This window comes from Antechinus flavipes, chromosome 3 (genome assembly GCF_016432865.1).
Source record: "Antechinus flavipes isolate AdamAnt ecotype Samford, QLD, Australia chromosome 3, AdamAnt_v2, whole genome shotgun sequence".
NCBI classification, from domain to species: Eukaryota; Metazoa; Chordata; class Mammalia; order Dasyuromorphia; family Dasyuridae; genus Antechinus; species Antechinus flavipes.
Genome location: NC_067400.1, coordinates 428293831 through 428314723, shown reverse-complemented (window position 1 = coordinate 428314723; position 20893 = coordinate 428293831). Strand labels below are relative to the sequence as shown.

The window sequence follows — 20893 nt, the reverse complement described above, 5'->3', positions numbered from 1 at the left end:
CTCAAGAAGAGGCATACTCTTTAGCTGCTGTGTTCATTCCCTTCATTCCATTTCAGTGCATTCTACTCCTAACTCTCCAGAGTTCTTTAGTCACCAAAGCCAGGCAAGAGTACTTCTACTTCCTCTTCTTCACTTTTAGCTTTCTCTTAGGCATTGTTTAATTCTGTCCGAAAGTAAATTCCTTCATAGCAATCTTTTTTTTTTTTTTTTTTTTTGGCTTTTATTATTTTCCCTAGAACCTTTCCTTTAGACCACAAGCTTAAAAAATATTTGTTGATTTGACTGGACACTAAGTACCACAGAGCCCATTAATTTAATTCACATCTGAAACCTCCTAATGTGTAATCTTTCCTATTAAAATGTAAGCTCCTTGAGAGGGTGGTTTTGTTGCTTTTTCATTTATATGGCTAACATTATCACAGAGCTCTAAACATAATAAATGCTTAAGAAATGCTTTTTCATTCTTTCATTAATTTGCTGCCAAAATGTCTCAAAAGCTGGGGTTCTTGATGTGTATTTCTTTAAAAAAATTTTGATAACTTTATCAATATAATTGATTTCCTTTGCAATCTTATGTATTTTATTTTATACATATGAAAATATTATTCTAAGGAGTCCGTAGAAACTGCCAAAAGAGTCAAGATACAAAAACAGTTGAGAACTTCTATTCTGTGTCCTCCTTAAGAATATTAAAAACCTAAGGTCTTGAGCCTAGTTCTTCTCTATGTTTTGGTCAAACCCTAATGTAAGAACAAAGATCCATCAAGTTCAGTGAACCCATTATTTTATCATTGTTTGCACTCTCTACTAATACAAATCACAATCTATTCATGCCTTTTCATCCTGAGACTCATTCATTTCTTTCCATAACCCTTCCATAGGGTACCTAATCCAAATTTTGGTATTTCTTCCTTCTCTGTCTTTTAATATTATCTAAATACCAACATAGCATATGAATAATCCATCCCTTCTCTCTCAATTCAATACATAGCCAGGCCACTTCCTTTTCAGAGTACATACTCTCCAGATGACATATTTATACCCCTTCTTGTATACAAATCTTCCCTAGTTATATGCTGCAACCTTTTTATGCCCACCACATGTCTCTAAATTGCCCTTTGGGTCAGTGAACTTTATGACAAGCCATAAAACTCAATGACCTACTCTGAAGTTAAGAAATCTCGTTGTTCTAGGATATTTCTTTGACAGAAACAAGGGATCAAGAAACAAGGACTTGCTTAGTGTAAAGGTAACTAAGACTAGAAAGCTATGACATTCTAGAAAACAGAATTTCATAGGAACCAACCAGAACCAAACTCATGGTAGAGATAAAGAAGGCATTATAAGGAAAATCATTTCTTTTACACACCAGAAGGGAAATATTAAAAGGGCTACAGTAGATGATATGGACATTGTAACTGTTCCTCCAACCCAAAAAGAAGAATCACACCCTATCTCAAATGCCTCAGACTAAAGGAGTGACAATATATTTATACTAAGACATTTCTCTAGACTTTTCTGCTTAGCACCTAGGAGCTAAATAATCTTACAACTTGAAAGCCTTCCTATAAAAGAATTTTTTCAGGCTTCAGCCTACAAAGCATATAAAAATGAGGTTATTTAAAAAGAAAAAAACACTTGCTCCCAGTGCCCAAGGATTCCAATCAACAGGTCCACAAGAATGTACTGGCTGATCTTAAGTCCTTTGGAAATGCATAGGAAGAATTTTGTAAAATAAAATATAATGTCTCCAGAAGGAAATTTGACACTGATCAGAATCATGTCAATAGAGTTAATAACACAACTAACTTTTTTTGTGTGAACAGTATTTCACACGCAGATGTCCTTTTTCCCAAGAATGTTAAGTAACCTTACATAAGATATATAATGCAGGCTAATTTATTGTCTTCTTCAATATTCAGTGAGATAGATCAGAGTTGTCTTAATTTGCATTTCTCTGATCAATAGTGATTTACAGCACCTTTTCATATGATTAGAAATAGTTTCAATTTCTTCATATGAAAATTGTTCATATCCTTTGACCATTTATCAATTGGAGAATGGCAATTCTTATAAATTTGAGTCAATTCCCCATACATTTTGGAAATGAGACTTTTATCAGAACCTTTGAATGTTCCCTTCTAATCTTGTCTTCATTAGTTTTGTTTATAGAAAAACATTTAACTTAACATAATCAAAATTACCTATTTTCTGGTTAATAATAATCTCCAGTTCTTCTTTGGTGACAATTCCTTCCTCCTCCATAGATCTGAGAAGTAAACTATCCTATTTTCTAATTTGTTTATAATATCATTCTTTATCTACATCATGAACCCATTTCAACCTTATCTTGGTATATGGTGTCAGGTGTGGATCATGCCCAAGGTTTTTTTTTTTTTTTTTTTTTTTTTTTTTCTAATTATCCCTTGCTTAGAGAGAAGAGCAGAGAGACACATGGTAGCCAAATTCCAGCTCTGCCTCTCCCCTTCTCAGGTATATTGAGATGCTTTACAACAACATCTTCATTTCTAGTTAATCTGCATTTTTCAAAGCAACTCCCACAGATTTCTAGCACAATTTTAAAATTAATTGAGGGATCCTAATTTAATTTTAAAAGTATACTAGAAATCTGTGGGAGTTGCTTTGAAAGTGCATATTGGAGTTATGTGCCGTGGGTGCAAGTAAGATAAAACATATTATAAACAAAGAATTTTGTAGATGTAATGATACAAATGATGTAAAAAAAAAGTATGTATGATTGGATATCATATAGGACTGCTCACATAGAAGAAGGAAAAAGAAAGAACAAGAAAGGAAGAAGGAGAAACAAAAGGAGGAGGAAGAGAAGGAGAAGAAAAGTAGCAGCAGCAACCAGATAGCTTGCCCACTCCTTAAAATGTCAAGAAAACTAAGTAACTTAATGGGAGCATTAGGATGAACTGCAGTCTGCATTGCTAGAAAACACATCTTCATTGATTAAATCACAAATCTCCTGGGGTATTTTAAATCAAAACTTCTTATTTATGCTGATGAGAGCCAACTGGGCATAGCAGACAAAGATTTGGCTTCAGAGAGAGAAAGGCCTAGTCTGTCTTCCTGTGCACCTTTAGGCAAGTTGTTTAACCTCTTAGTGCTTTAAGCAACTCCAAGGCTTTCAGTGGCAAAGAACATGTTGACCTACCTAGGTAGGGCGAGGCTCCCATACCAAGAGTTCATGACATCAGTGAAATCACCGATTCAGTCCCTATCTCTTATTTACATTAAAACACAAAGAATTCCACCTATTCTTTCCCCAACCACCACGTATTTCTCCAAAGATACACAAATCACCTCAAGAAAAAATGAAAGAGCATTCTTTTATTATATCTCAAAGAAATAGAACATAAAGCTTATATATAAATCTATTTACCAAGTCATTGCATTTTTCTTTGAAATCTCAATGTTTCAGGAGATATTTTTAATTTGCAAAAAAAACATCAATTACAAAATATGATTCACTAATACTAACTTAATATCAATTTGTCATTTCCAAAGGTACAATAAGCTTCACTTATCAAATATGACTCAAATTAACCAACTAAATATCAAACACATAATGAAATAAAACAGAAAGTAAGGGAATATTGTGCTAAAAGCATGTAAGCTTTACAAATTATTCATACATACAAATATTTTTTTTCCAAAATTCAGACACACCAGAACTGCTTCAAAACTTCTTCCCAGAAAGGAAACTTCATAACTTGAACTCAAATACTGACTTTAGTACCTCCTACATGTTATCTTCTGTGATCTTTGTGCCTTAGTTTCTTCATCTCTAAAAATGAAAATGAAGCCTTTGAATCATTGAAAGGACCGCTGAGATCACTTCCAGCTCCAAATCTATCACCAAACCTTCAGAAATGCAAGCTGTCATGGAAGAGTAGTGCCATCTGGTGGCAATCATGAGGAATTGATTCAACATCTCTTCCATCACTTCTTTAAGACTGCCCCATATTCAGATGATTCTACTTAAGCCATGCCCTTAAGCACAAACATAATTTTAAGAATCTATTTTTCATGTTCTTCTCTCTTTTATTCTTACTTACCTCAAAAACCTCTCCATTTTCTTATTATTAGTTCAACCCCACCTCATTCCATTTGTGAGCCAAAAAAAAAATTCTAATCCTGATAATCTGTTTTTGTTTGTTTTAATAATAACGTTTTATTTTCAAAATATATACAATGATAATTTTCAACATTCACCCTTGCCAAAGGGTTTCAAATTTTTTCTCCCTACTTTCCCTTCTCCTAGACAGCAAGCAATCCAATATATATTAAACATCTGCAATTCTTCCATACATATTTCCACAATTATCATGTTGTACAAGAAAAATCAGATCAAAAAGAAAAAAATGAGAAAGAAAACAAAAAACTAGAAAACAATCAACAACAAAAAAGGTGAAAATACTATGTTGTGATCCCCATAGTCCTCTTCTACTCACTTCACTTAGCATCATTTCATCCAAGTCTCTCCAGACCTTTCTGAAATGATTCTGCTAATCATTTCTTATAGAATAATAATACTCCATAACATTCATATACATAACTTACTCAGCCATTCTCCAATTGATGGGCATCCACTCAATTTCCAATAACTAATAATCCTAAAAATAAGTTATCTAGCATCATATGTAATGGGAATAAACTAGAACCATTCCCAATAAAGTCAGGGGTGAAACCAAGGTTACCCACTATCACCATTACTATTCAATATTGTATAATAAATGCCAGCTTTGGCAATAAAGAGAGTAAAAAGACATTAAAGGAATTAGAATAGATAATGAGGAAACCAAGTTATCACTCTTTGCAGATGATATGATGGTAAACTTAAAGAATCAACTAAAAAACTACTAGAAACAATTCACAACTTTAGCAAAGTTGCAGGATACAAAATAAATCCATATAAAACATCAACATTTTTATATATTAGCAATAAAGTCCAGCATTAAGAGATAAAGAAAGAAATTCCATTTAAAATAACTGTCAATAATTTAAAATATATGGAAGTCTGCCTGCCAAGGCAAAGTCAGGAACTATATAAATACAATTATAAGACACTTTTCACACAAATAAAGTCAGATCTATTCTCTTGGGAAAATATCAAATGTTCATGGGTAGGCCAAGCTAATACAATAAAAATGACAATACTACCTAAATCTACTTAGTCAGTGCCATACACCAATCTAACTCCCAAGAAATTATTTTACAGAGCTAGAAAAAAAAAAAACAACAAAATTCATCTGGAAGAACAAAATGTCAAAAATTTAAAGGGAATTAATGAAAAAAAAATCAAATGAAGGTGGCCTACCTATACCAGACCTAAAACTATATCATAAAGCAGTTGTCATCAAAACCATTTGGTACTGGCTAAGAAATAGAGTAGTTGAATCAGTGGAATAGGTTAGAATGGTTAATGACTATAGTAATCTAGTATTTGACAAACCCAGAAACTCTAGATTTTGAGATAAAGAACTTTTTGACAAAACTACTGAGAAAATTGGAAATTAGTATGGCAGAAACTAGACACTGATCCACACTTAATACCCTATACCAAGATAAGGTCAAAATGGGTTGATGATTTAAACATAAAAAGTGGTATTATAAGCAAATTAGAAGAACAAAGGATAATTTACTTCGCAGATCTGTGAAGGATAGAATTTGTGACCAAAAAAGAAATTAAGTACATCACCGAATACAAAATTGATTATTTTGATTATATTAAGTTAAAAAGGTTTCGTACAAACAAAACCAATGCAGACAAGATTAAAAGGGAAGCAGTATACTGAGAAAACATTTTTATATTCAAGGGTTCTGATAAAGGCCTATTTATAAAATATAGAGAGAATTGAATCAAATTTTTAAGAATTCAAATCATTTTTCAATTGATAATGGTCAAAGGATATGAACAGAATTTTCAGATGAAGAAATTGAAACTATTTGTAGTTATATGAGTGCTCTAAATCACTATTGTTCAAAGAAATGCAAATTAAGACAACACTGAGATACCACCATACATCTCTAAAATTGGCTAAGATAACAAGAAAAAAGAATAATAAATGTTGGAAGGGATGTGAGAAAAACTAATACATTGTTGGTGGTACAGTGAATGGATCCAACAATTCTAGAGAGCCATTTAGAACTTTGTCCAAAGGCCTATCAAAAACTGTGCATACTGTTTGACCCAGCAGTGCTCCTACTGGCTTATATCCCAAAGAGATCATAAAGGAGGAAAAGGGACCCACCTGTGCAAAAATGTTTGTGGCAGCTCTTTTTGTAGTGGCAAGAAACTGGAAACTGAGTGGATGTTCATCCTTTGAAGAATGGCCAAATAAGTTATTGTATATGAATGTTATGGAATATTATTATTGTAATGGGCTGAGGCTTGAGTTGATGCACTGAGGTCCCAAGCACATGAGGCTAAATAGTAATTGGACCATACTCTATTAATATGTAAGCTTGGAGAAAGAATGGCCCCCACCCACTCTTTGTGCAAGTCCTGATGTGTTGTATAGGAAATGAGGATTTTGGTGGGTGGAGGCAGGGGAGTGGAAAAGGAAGGGGAGGGGAGACTTTTGGGACTGCCATTGCCACGGTTGCCTCCACGGTTGGCTCCACGGTTGGCTCGGCTCGCGTCGCTCTCTCTTAGCTGGCTTCCTGTTGCAACTGCCTATATTTGCTATCGCAATCTTTCTTGCCTATATTTGCTATAGCAATCTTTATTCACCTCTTCACTTCAATAAATATTGAAGATTTTTCCCTTAACCTGAATTCCTGACTCCGGCTGACTTTAAATACGCGGTCATTATATATTATTCTATAAGAAAGAATCAGCAGGATGATTTCAAAGAGACCTGGAGCTACTTACATGAACTGATAATAAGTGAAATGAGCAGAACCAGGAGATTCTTGGCAACAAGAAAATTATACAATGATCAATTCTGATGGACATGGCTCTTTTCAACAATGAAATGATTCAGACCAGTTCCAAGGATCTTGTGATGAAGAGAGGCATCTACACCCAGAGAGAGGACTGTGGGAACTGAGTGTGGATCACAACATAGCATTTTCAATCTTTTTGTTGTTGTTTGTTTGAATTTTATTTTCTTTGTCATTTTTCCTCTTTGATCTAATATTTCTAGTACAGCAAGATCATTGTGGAAATATGTATAGAAGAATTGTACATGTTTAACAAATATAGGATTACTTGCCATGTAGGGGAGAGGATGGAGGGATGGGAGGAAGGGAGAGAAAAAATTTGGAACACAAAGTTTTGCAAGGGTGAATGTTGAAAATTATCTATGCATATGTTTTGAAAATAAAAAACTTTAATAAAGAAACATAAAAAATAGCTTATAGAATAGCCATAAATCATGTTAAAGAAAATTTATGAGAAAATATATCAACTGATTTCCTCCTATCTCTCCCAAACTGCAGAAAAAGTCACCTTGAAGAACACAGACAAAAATGGTTAAGGGAAAAATTAGTTGCAGCTCACCTCAAATTAAAACTAGTGATGGCTCAGAGATTTGTGTAACCTGAAAGGATCTGGCCAGGGGCAAAAAGTGAAAAGAGCACTCCCAAGAAAGCCTAGGGAAAGAGAGAGAGGAAAGATGATCCAATAGCATCAGAAACCAAAAGAGCCCCAGGGAGCAGCAGTAACCAATGGTACAAAGAAGCATTCAGACCAGGACAGCAAAGACACCCAGAGTATACCTAGAACTCTGTCTTAACATGTCAGAGAAGTCCCTGAAGTCCCAACACTATGAACCACTATGAACACTATGAATCAAAAGCCATGGGAGCCCTCATCACAAAAGTTAGAAGTCAGCAAGAGATTCCAGGGATTCTAAGGTAAGTCGAAATAGGGTTTATCACCCCATTCAGAAGTGCAGCAGAAGGAAGAGCCTGGTCCGGCAAAAAGCCACAAATCAGGAACTAAAATTGAAGAGATAAGTATAACAAAAAAACAAAACAAAAAAACAAACCTGTATTTTTCCAATTATTGCAAATATAGAGATCTTCCAAAAGAAAGAGTAACACTGTAACATGTACTCAAATGAATAGGGAAAAAAATAGATTTTTCACATGGACTACACGAATAGCTTAAAGAAGGAAAAAATTAAATAAAAACCGTGGAGGAAAGAAATAGAAGGAGAATAAAGAGCTTATAAGAGAAAATAATAAATATTATCCAAGTAATGGATTCCCTGAAAATTGGAATAAACTAATTAGAAATCAATTACTCCATAAGATAGTGAGCTATATTAGAACAAATATCAACATATTGAGGAGAAAAAAGAAGAAAAGAGAAGATATCTGATATGAAAAAGAAGTGGCCTCAAGCAGAGATAATTTAGAAATCACTGAATTCATTAGAAAAGAAGTAAATTTTATACCTTCATAGTTATGATAGAAAGTAAATTTTCAACTAAACAATGGAGAGGGGCAATTTTTAAAGATAAAAATAAATCATTTTCATTACATAAAATTGAAAACAAATAAAATTACTATAATTGAGAAAACAAGAGAACTGGTCAAGTTGGAGGAAAACTTGTATCAAATTTCTTGGGTGAAAACACCTAACAAATATAGAAATATTAAAGTTATTCCCCAATAGATAAATGGTCAAAAGGTATTAACAGTTTTTCAAAGAAGAATTTAAAACTACTAATAATTATTTGAAATAATGCTCTAAATCATTGATAAGATAAAAATCAAAATAAATCTAAGGTTTTTTCATATACCCAGCAAAGATGAAAAAAGGACTAGTCAATGTTGGAGGGGGTGGAGAAATATAGGAACCCAGAGGTATTGTTAGTGTAACTATGTACACTATAGTGTGAGCTTACCTCACAAAGCTGAGTATAATCCTACAGTTGGAAAAAATAGGGGGTTGGGGAACTTTTAATGAAATAAAAGACTTTCAGATATTTCTGATGAAAAGTTCAAACTTAGTTAACCATTTTGGAAAACAATTTATAATTATTCAAATAAAGTGACGGTGCTCATGCACTTTAAGATTTTATTTTTTAAGAAATCATTGAACTCCCTGAAAATTATAATTTTAAATAAGGTCTGGTCACTACAATTCCAGAAATAATAAAACTGTCATGAAATATTAAAATCAGAAAACAAAGTAAAGAAACAAAGAATCCATTGTCACCTCCTGAAATGTACTTCCAAAAGGAAAAATCCCAGGAATTCAATAGCCAAAACCCACAATTCTACACAAAACAAAAATACTTCAAGTACCCTGAATGAAATACTAAGGACCCACATCAGATTCACTTTTACTGTTACTGCCATTTTTATTGTGTTAGCCTTTACTGTAAATGAAAGGGGATTGTAGAATACAAGATTCCAGAAAGCAAAAGACAGAAGCTCACAACCGAGAATAACTTACCTCACAAAGCTGAGTATAATCCTACAGTTGAAAAAATAGGGGGTTGGGGAACTTTTAATGAAATAAAAGACTTTCAGATATTTCTGATGAAAAGTTCAAACTTAGAAGGGAAATGGAAATACAAACACTTAATGTCCAATAAATTAATTTGAGCAGCAGGAAAGAGCCATAGCATGATGTAGTGCTAACACTCTAACAAAAGGAGGGGGAAAAATTATATCTTCTAAAGTTTTTGAAAGCGGTAAAAAAAAAAAAAAATGACAGGAAGTAGACTGATTCTCTTATATGAATCTGATGAGGAGAAAAAAAAGGGAAGGGTAGCAATAATGATGGAACATGAGAAACTTTTTAATGAACAAAAGAGAACAAAAGGACAGTTAGAAGAAAGTACAAACATGTAGAATTCTTGAAAATCAATTGTGAATTTATCATGTACTTTAAAAAATCAATCAGTATGAAACAGTGAGTCATAATTTCATAGATCATTCTCTTTTGTGCCATGTTGTATATATGAAAATACTTATTTTAATATTTAAATTCAGAATAATTTTTTAATATTCCAAATTTCTGCAAAAAAAAAAACTCATAAGTTCCCTTTAAAACTTCATTCTTCTTCAATTAAATCTGCTATTTTTCAGACACCAATATTCATGAAAATTGAAAACTTTTCATAGATTTTTGTTCTTTTGTTCATTTGCTAGTACTGCAACAGTACTACTACCTACTATTTTTCATTGAAAATATATGGCATTGTGTTTTAAATAAGCTTTTGTGTGGGATAGCCTGGGAATCTAACAACTATTTATAACATTGTAAGAAAAAAATGTGTTCAAGTATCTAACAATGTATGGACTTTAAAAATGAACAGAAAAAAAAACAATGGATAAGCTTAGTACTTCCTAGTCTGAAATAACTAATGATGGCATTTTTTTTGCACAAAATATTTCATGGAAAATTTAGAAAATGTCAATCAATATCACATGGAACACCACGTTTATAAGAAATGAGACACTGGTCTCCAAAATTGGGGCTCTAGTCCCAGGATAGGCAGCACATTATTCTAAGAGATGTATGATCCACCAGAGAGGGTGGTAAAATGAGTAGCATCCCACTGCCACTATGATTGCCCACCATGGGATCAGTCCAAAACTCTATCACTTTCCCCACCACTACCCTGTGCAAGGTCCCAACTTTGTAACATCTGCACACAGAGGATTTGCCCCTTCCAAGCATTTATAACATCTCTATGTGGGCTCTTATAGCAGCAGCTGCACAAGTGCCAGTAGAAAAATTTCAATTCCCAGCATATTGCTCCCCCACCAAGATCACCTCATATTGCAAAAGCCATTCCTCTGAGAGTACACTATATACTCATTCCCAACCTTTTCATCTTAGGTGTCATAGATTGAGTCATGCGGATCAAGAAAATACAGATAGATTGTGATCTGCATAATAGATCTCATAACATTATCTGCCTTCCCTTCTGTCCCCAATATACCACCTCCTTCCAAACTTCTGTTTATGTCCATAATACCATCATTCTTTTGGTCACTTATGATGATCTCATGTCATCTGGAATCTTCCCTTTTTCTCACCCCACATGTGTCAACAGTTGGCAAATCTTGGCATTTCTATCTCTACAATATCTGGCACCATAACCCCATCTCTCCTCTTACACCATCACTATCCAAATTCAGGCCCTCATCACCTCCCATATGCACTGATGCAATGGCTGCCAGCTTGCTATCTCTGCTTCAAATCTATCCAGCTCATCTCACATGTATCTGCTACAATGATTTTCCTAAATCATAGGTCTGATTGTCACTCTCCAAAAGAAACTCCATTAAACTTCTCCAACTTCAATGGTTCCTATTGCCTCTTGGATTAAATATAAACTCTATTTTACATAAAGCCCTTTAAATATGTCCCAAAATTCACTTTCTATACTGCATTTTATATTATTTCCTTTCTTGCATTCTATAACCCAGCCAAACTGACCTTCTCATTGTTCCTTATAGTCATACAAAAATACAATTAAGACATAAAAACATGAAAAAAAGCATAAAGAAAAAGGCTGGATTTATACTGAAAATTTTCTGCTCAGCTGAAATCAAGAGACTTTTTGTTCACTGCTGTCAAAATTTGTTTTTTCTTATTGTTGTTCCATTATGTATAATGAATAGCTACATACAGAAAAATATGACTCCTAAAAACTTGTTTACTATTTTAACCTAACAGTTAATTGTAGCATGTGTGCTTTTCATTAAAAAAAAGTATTTCCAAAAAAAGAAGGAGGAGGAAGAAGAACAAGAAAGAAGGAAGAGAAAGAAGGAAGGAAGGAAAGAAAGGGAAAAACGAAAGAAGAAAGGACAGAAGAAATTCCCTTGCTGGGCTACCTACATTTATCAAATAAACTTAATAATGAATAACAATTATTACTTCTAAGTTCATCCTGTCCTCAAAACATACATGGGATTTTAAAAATATAATTTAAAAATATAAAAAAAATTGTTCTCAAAACCAAAAGATTTTATGATACAATTTATAAAATAAAATTTTGTTGCTTATCTTTTTATCTTTATCTCATCCCTTTAAACTCTCTTTTGTATGTTTTGTAATATATACATCCATAAAATAAAATATATGTACCTTATAAATAAATATATGTATAGTCCATATATACTCAATGGGGTATATAATCAAAAAGGTCTGGAGAACAATGAATTAGGAGATAATTCTTCACAAGAATTTATATCAGGTCATGAATGTGTAATCTTAAAAAAAAAAACTACACAAGGGTCACAAACTTATAGAGCATTTTTGAGAATTTTAGTGATGGCTACTTCAAGCACAATAAGACTATGAACCAAAAAGACCCAGATTCCCTACCAGCAAAATCTAAAGCATACATTGGTAAGTATGTATTTCTATCCTTTACTTACCAGAAAATAAAATATTAGGGCTATTGTAAAATGAAGATCAGAAAAAAATTAAGATAAAGGATCTATATTACTGTTTAAATCAATTACATTGGTCGATTTACAAAATTTGATATTTGTATGGAACTTTTCACAAACATCTACTAAACAAAGGAAGACAATTTTCAAATAAATGTTATAGAGAAGCATGAATAGACTTGCCTGGGAAATATATCTCTAGTTGGCATATTAAAAAAGAAATAGAAAAGAATCCAATTTGTCTTCTTTAAAAAAAAAAAGAAGAAGAAGAAAGACCAGTAGTGTTAAATACTTGGGGGTTTTTATTTCTTAAGAAAGATAAAACATGTCCTATTTGTGGCTTCAATATGCTTTGCTTTTCATGCATTATGCAGGCATCTCAAACTGTAAAAAAAAAAAAAAAATTATGGTCTGTAAAATGATTTTGACTATGGTTTTGAATGGCCAAAAAAGTTTTTAACTCTTTCTGTTAAATGTTCTGTTGAATCCTTTAAAATTTGCTATGTTGAAGAATGTGTTTATTTCAGAGTACTAAACAGCTAATATAATTCCTATAATGCCTTCAACAGATTAGGTCCTGTATTCATTGAATATTCATTGAAAGTAATTTGCCTTCTCAAAAAAAAAAAAAGATTAAATAGAAAATGAAAGATCAAGTGCAAGAAAATCATGTGTTTGCTCTCTCATGTTTCAACCATAAATATAAATAAGAAAAACTTGTCATATGCTGAGTTATTTACATCATATTTATCAAGAAGGACAAATACCTTGGCCAAAAAAATCTAAGGATAACATTATACAGATATTATAGTTGATAAGCAAACATTTTAACACTGCAAGATTCTATAATCTCATTCATAAGGGTATTCTTTCCATCAATACAAATTCAATTTCCTCTATTATTTAGTAGATGATTAATGAATTGTAATAGTGGAAAAAGTTCATTATATGCTAGCTGACTGATAGTGTCCTAACCATATTCTTGAGTCTAAGCACATTCTTAACTGGTAAATGTTTTTAGAGCTTCACTTGAATTCTTTCCAACTGGGTAATGATTGGGAGTTTCAACAATGTAAATTTCAAGAACTCATAGTCAATACCTTCCTAGCTGGTCAATATCATCTTAGACCTCAAAATAAGGTTTTTGTGAAAGAGAAAAAAAGATATAGCTATAGTCCTCTCTTCCCGTGAGAAGCTGTGTAAAAAACAAACAGTAAACTTGACATCATAAAGAACTGGGTTTAAAGCCTGCTTTTAACATTAACTAGCTGTGTAACCATGGGACTCAGTTTCCTCACCAATAAAATCAAAATAATAATAATTTTAATGAATCTACTTCACAGGGTTGTTTTGAAGCTCAAATAAAATAAAGTATGAAAAAATACCATGCAAATATTAAAGTATTATATATGTCATATTTTTGTTTCTATTTGTCCACAAATTGCAAAGAAACATTCATCTATAAACAAATAAAAACCAAAAGATTTACATATGTAATGTCAAAAGGAAGCAGGAAAGGAAAAAAGAGAGCTTGTCTCCTCTTCAATTTTCTGGTTCCTTCCTTTTCATACCCATAATAAACTCAGACATAGACAGACACACATATGTACATATATACATATATATATATATTTTCATATCTGCCAAAATATTGATAACTGCATACACACATACATTTGTGGATAGAAATAAGCAAAAATATAAATCAAGCATTTATTTGAGCACCTATTGTATAAAGAATATTATACTGGAAAGAAAAAGTATATAAAGAGTCTGGTACCTTCCTTAATGGAATTTATGGTCTACAAATAGCCATCTTCCATGATTGGTCTATGTTCAAAACTATTAGTTTTGTTAGTGTTAATCTAAACCAAGATAATCCTCCCTGATCAATGACTAAAAAAGATTATGGAAGCCCTGTTGTCTGATTAAATGGTTCACAAAGCCTGAGGAGAGTACCAAAATAGGAAACAAATGTAAAGGGAATAAAAAGCATACTTGCCATCTACAAACCTTGTCCTCTTTTTAAAAAGACTTTTCATCCTTCCCCAAATAAGTTTGTATACATAAGGACAATGCCTACACTCAAAATCTACCTATTCCCAACCCTAACATCATCCCTTAGCACTCTCTTTAAAGGTGTAACAAACCTTCTTTTGGTTATCCAGTTCAAATCCTTTCTCCTTCATTTTACAGATGAAGATGACCCAGAAAAATTAAATGATTATCTACAATTGCAAAATTCAAATAAATATCTAGGTTCACTCATTCTTGCTCTTTTCACTATATTTTGGGAAATATAAATACACCATAAAATACTGTCCTCTCCCTCAAAGCAATATTTCTAGTTTTAATCAGTGATTTCACTGATACAATAAGTTTCTAGATTGAGAAATTCCCCTTATTGATACAGATATACTGGTAGATATTATGACTTATTGTGTTACTTAGTCTGAGACTTGTCCAGGGTCACACAAGCAGGAAGGATTTGAGCAAGGGCTTCTTGGTTTCAAGACCAACTTTCTCTCCAGTATGCCAGACAGCCTCTTGTATAGTCTGTGGGCAGAAAATTCCTAAGTAATAGGCTATGATTCCATATTGATTCATTCACAGTAACTTAGAGGAGGAACAGAGGAAAACAAGCAGACTTAAGTAGCAAAATTCTAAGGAATAGTGTCCTTTGACTGGAGTGAGTTATATCAGGAAAAGAGATTTTAATAATTGTCAGATGTGTATATAGTTAGCAATATTTTGTATTAGATACAAAAAAAATCAGTTAATGACTGCTGCCAATGACACCTTCATCCCTTCCCCTTTACATCCTCTACTGAAGACAACTGTTTGTAGCAGACCCTGACATGAGATAATGACATTAACCTAGTCCCCATTCTTGCTCCAAGATGTTAACAAACCATAAATGAATATTCTTCAGTCTAGAACACAATCTGATCTAACATTTGCTGTCTTCACCCCCATTCTTTTCATAAATATCCCACAAACCAATAACCACTCATTTCCCCAAAACTACCTATCTCTTTGGGAGCCATTTTTCTTAATTCTGAACCATATTCCCAATAATAGTACTCTATTTGTACATTTCCTTGTGTCATTCTATCTTCCACATAAACAGACATAGCCCCCATTCAATATCATGCTTTCCTCTGACATTCATGGATCCCAATTTAGAAAAGATCACATTTCAAGTATTATAATATTCATCTTTACCCTAGCCGGCTTACTCCCACCTCAAGATAATGATTTCCATAATCTAAGAAATAAACAAGTCATTTGGGGGATATTAAAGAGTTTGAAAATCTCTTTTCCTAATATAATTCACCCCATTCAAAAGACACTGTTTCTTCGAATTTTGCTACTTAAGTCTTCCAGTTCTCCTGTAAGTTACTACGAATGAATCATGAGATCATAGCCTATTATTTAGGAATTTTCTACCAACAAACTATATAGGAGGCAGTATGGTATACTGGCCTTGAAGTTGGCCTTAAAGCCAAGATGACCTTGTTCAAATCTCACCTGGTTGTGGGACCCTGGACAAGTCTCAAACTCTTAAGTAACTAAGTCATAATATCTAGTATCCAAGTATCCAAGTATTGAAACCCAGTATCAATAAGGGGAGTTTCTCAATCTAGAAACACTGTATCAGTGAAATCACAAGTCATACACACAACTAGAAATTTCTTTCTAGGTGAAGATTTTGGGAACAGCAGTGGAGAAAAGGATAGATAAGGATGAAAGAATGGTGGCACTGGGGAGGTGAGGAAGCAGTGGGCACCACAACAGCAAATGATGTAGAGTGGAGGTGTCAAACTTTTGGTCAAGTGCAGCCTGAAACAGATTAAAAATGTATTTGGGAATTTTTAACAATGTAAGTTAAATTTGTTTATGCCAAGCAGTTACTAGGATATGGTTATTTGGGCTTCTCTTAGGATGGTAACATAGGGGGTTGCAGTTCTTCTCCATGACTGAAGACCCTTGTTTCTTGATGAGATTGTTTTATTTTTTGTTCCTAGTCCTAGTGGCCTTGTGACATGCAAGATGACACTGTTCCTCTTTCATGGCCCTTCCTTTCTTGCTCCCTAAATCATGAAATGTGCAGTAGAAAACAGATAATGTTACGTGGCGTTCTAAGTCAATATATGCCCTAGACGTTATAGTAGACCTTTTTTTTTTTTTTTTTTTGAGTTTGACACTACTTGTTTTGAAGGCAGTCCAACAATGCAATCATGGAAGCATTTGTCCTAGCAAAGGGCACAGGCTCATCCCCTAAAGAAACTCAACTGCACATTTCATGATTTAGGGAGCAGGAAAGGAAGGGCCATGAAAGAAGAACAGTGTCATCTTGCATGTCACAAGGCCACTAGGACTAGGAACAAAAAGCAAAACAATCTCATCAAGAAACAAGGGTCTTCAGTCATGGACAAGAACTGCAATCCCCTATGTTACCATCCTAGAAGCCCAAATAACCATATCCTAGTAACTGCTTGGCATAAACAAATTCATATATGCAGATATACATAGAAACTTTAAAAAGGAATCTTTCCCCAGGGGGAAAAAATACGCCATTACCCTCCTCCCAGAAAGACTACTGTTTTTCTTTTTCCTTACCAGAGCAGTGAAAGAGTTTAAGAAAGCAGGTAGATATTTATCAGTGGGAAGAGAAGCTAATTAGCATTCATCATTCTGTTGCTACCAGGACCACAAAATCTGAGAGCTGAAAAAAATCTCAGCAACCACCTAATCCAACCAGTACTCAAACGAATTTATCAGCATAACTTGTACAAATATTATTCATCTAGCCTTTGTTTGAAAGATCTCCAAGGAAAGGAGAACCAATCACCTATCAAAGCAGTCCATTTTTTAATTATTCTAATTGCCAGGAAGTTTTTCCAAATATCAAGCCCAAATTTGCCTGTCCAATTACATCTTCCCCCTTCTCTTTCCCACTTTTTTATTTCTTTCCTACCTTCCTTGGGCTAGAAGTCTGTTGATCCCCAATGCATCCCCAAGTCTTGGAAAGAGTCATAATAAAATGAGAGGCAAAGTGAAATAATCCTCTTTTTTCCCATAACACATAATTATGATGCAAAGCTCAACCATGAAAGTCACATCAGCAAGCATTTACTAAGTACCTATTATGTGCAAGGAAAAAAAAAGAAATCCTAAATGACTAAAGATCATCTTTCAATTCCTTATCCACCATTCCCCTCTACAACCAGAGGCTTCCAGACTTTCATTCCAAGTAGTCTTCTTCAAGAACTCAAAATATAGAAGAGGGGAAAATGGAAGAGATGTGGAACCCAATTAACTTTGCCACTGAATTACTGAAGAATAGTGATAAAGTTAATGGGGGAATAGGAACAAAGATCATAGAGGATCAAATCTTCTGCGTCTAGAATGTACTCATCTCTATCTTGAAGAATCAACTTCCTTCAAGGCAGGTACCACTGCCTATATAAAGGTTTTACTAACCTAACCACTCATTGAAGTTATTAGCACTTTCTCCCTCTTGAAATTATTTATATTACCTTGCATATACTTTTCATTTGTTTACTTGTGTATACTTTAAGTATTTCCTTTGACCTTCCCAAATGGAATATAAGGCTATTATTGCAAGGATCACTGCATTTTTGGCCTTGTGTGCTTAATAAATACTTGTTGAAAAGGGAAATTATGCTATTAAATTTATATATAGTACATATATGTGTTCGTGTCACTAAATATATCTCACTTGATACAATTTATTACAACTAAACATATATTGATGTTTCATATTTTTACTGGGGATTATTTTTAGCCATGAAGCTAACATTATAAGAAAAGTCTGCCTCCTTTTCATCATTGATATTTAATAATCCACAGATACAAAAACCTAAATCAGAAAATTGAATGTGTCTTTTAAGATGTTATGTGATTTTCTCAACCTAAGAGTTATAACAATGAAACCAAAAACTCATACCTGTTTTTTCCTTGAATTTGCTTTGGGAAATAGGCTTGCTGAAAACACAGATGTAAATGGGGAACAACAAAGCTCAGGAAAAGGATTTGGAATAGATGGCATTTCTAGAACATTGAGATCTTTCTTTTTTCTCCTGCAACCAACAGAACATAGGATATAATTTACATAAAACAGAATGTAAAATATAATTGCTGTCAGAATCTAAAACTGTTAAGGCCAAACAGTACTGTGACAGACCTAATATTATATAAAGTACACTGAAAGGCTTTCTGGTGTACTTTCTGTGGATTAAATTTTTAAAAATACTTTAATAAACTTAAACCTTTTGTAATATCCTTTATACTTTTGACCTTCCACAAACCCTTAGGCATGTGGGTAAACAGCAGTTTTGGGTAACTTTTCTGAAGCAAAAATACATAGCCCAAAATTGTAGAAGCAGTTATTATGAAAACTGCTCTAAGCAAACAAAAAAATTCTTTTAAAGCTTCAATGAAAGCAAAGGAATCTTTAATGCATTTAGAGAAACCTGTTCTATTATACTTTAGTAATCACATTTTGAAAGTTATATTTATTAATTATAGCTGTGGTTCATCTCACTTCAAATTTCATTCAAAACGTTGCCCACACACAGTCTGTTGACTTCTCAAATGCTTAAGCTGCAAAACAGCAACTAGTACTGAGTCTTTGAAAGCAGTTAATGGAGCTTGCTAGTATAAATATGCTCTGTGATATATTGCAAAGTAATGTAACTTTGCTAGAGTTTAGAATGCTCTGAATCTAAAAATAAATAAATAAATGTCCTATATCTGAGCCATCTGAGGTGAGGGAGGTCAATAATGGGTTTTAATTTGTAGACTTTAGATCTTTGCAGCCTTTCCCTCCTAAGGAATGCCCTACTTTAGACACAGGCAACTACAAATGTACTTGATGCTAACTGATATCAAGATTGGAGAATATTCTAACGACTCCATCCTATGCCTGCGGGAAGCAAGACTGATCAAATATCCATCCAGAGCATTGCTTTTTCTGGCTTAGGCACCGGTAATGTCTGTGTGGGAGGCAAGGTTTCATTTATGCTAGTTTAAAGAAACCAGGAGTGTTTATTAAGAAAATGCAGGGCCTCGAAGGGGAAAAAAAGAATCAACCTGGAATCATCGTTGCCTTCTGGTTACACTAATGAGAAGAGGCGGGTGTCAGGAGGGAGAGAGAGAAGCAGCTTTCAATGAATGGGCAATGCTATTTATGAGAAGGCACAGTGAGATCGCAATGTCCTACTGATCCCAGGAGCGCGTTAGAAGGGAGATTGTCTTGGGATACTTTTCCCAAACTTGGCCAGAGTTCTGGCCCAGGTTTCCCCACCAGGACCGTCCTCCTCACCCCTGGTCAGCTCCCCCTTCCCGGAAATCACCTACCTGTCTGCAGCACAGAAATGGGAGCCCTCCAGGGGAGGCAGGACCGTCCGACAGGGCAGTCCCGGGGGGCGCGCTGCCAAGGCACTGGCATCGCCCCTCCCCTGGGCAACACCGCACACCTGGGTCAGCCCCAAGCCCCGAACAGCCGCTCTCCCCGGGGCGCTTTGCCCATCTTGCAGGGAAGTAGTCATGCTTGGCAGGTGCAGGGGCTGATCTCAGGAGTCATGGGAGACCCTACAGAAAGGAGAGAAAGGGAGAAAGGGAGCCGGGGCGGCCCCGGCTGGGTTCTCCCTGGGCTTGGCAGGTGCAATGGTTGCGCTCACCACGAGCCTCGCCTGGCCGGGCAGGCAGTGCAAGCTCAAGACTGGGCTGCCTGGAGAGGCGGAGGCGGATAAAGGGGCGGAGCGGCAAGGTGGGCGGCCAGGACCAGGGAAAGGCGGGGAGTGGGCGGAGTGGGCGCTGCAGCTCCGCCCGGGAGGCTTCTGCAGAGCCTTCCTCCAGCACGTGGCCTAGGAGAGAAGAGGGAGGAGGGGACACGGGGAGTTAAAGCTGGGGTTCCTGGAAGACCCCAGGGGCGTCTTCCAATTACCGCACCTGTGCCAGGAGCAGTCCCCTCGGGCGGGTGGGCGTATGTAATCTCTAGTTCAGCCTTGGCTGATCAAAAACTTCTCCTCCGTGGGAGCCAGTCCACCCCTCCTTGGAAAGGATCTTAGAATGGGGCCCTTGCTTTATCTGCTGAAAAAGTGATGTTCCTTTGGGCCCCTCAGATCTTTGGCATAAACCTTTGGTGCCTTAGTTGAGACCTTGGGAGGTGGGTGGTGTCCTTTTGTAGCTCTGCTTAAGTCAGGAGCAGTAACAGACAATGCCCAGAACCTTGCCCGCAGGTCCAGCTGAGGACTAGCTGCCCTGTCCAGATGCTAGACTTTTTTGTTTTCCCCTGTGGTGTTCTAATCTGAACTACCAATTCCAGGAAAGGAAAAAGAAACCTCCCTCTGTTACTTTTACATATATGTCATCACCTACTGTTCTGAAGATCTGAAAATTCCTTTTTTAAAATATGCGTGAAATTGAGGAAGACTTACTACTGAAAAAGAAATTAAGAGAATGA

The 20893-nt window shown here is 34.9% G+C and overlaps 1 protein-coding gene across 1 annotated transcript in view; it reads right to left on the bottom strand.

Moving 5' to 3' along the window:
- GRB14 (growth factor receptor bound protein 14) overlaps positions 1 to 20176 on the bottom strand; it is a 145208-nt gene extending 125032 nt beyond the window's left edge. Inside the window, exons 1-2 of the mRNA XM_051986253.1 lie at positions 19786 to 20176; positions 18374 to 18506 (exon numbers count right to left, since the gene is read on the bottom strand). Of these exons, the coding sequence (XP_051842213.1) occupies positions 18374 to 18506; positions 19786 to 19976 (324 nt within the window). The 5' untranslated portion in view covers positions 19977 to 20176. The remainder of the gene's footprint in view (positions 1 to 18373; positions 18507 to 19785) is intronic.
- Between the last annotated feature and the right edge of the window lie 717 nt (positions 20177 to 20893).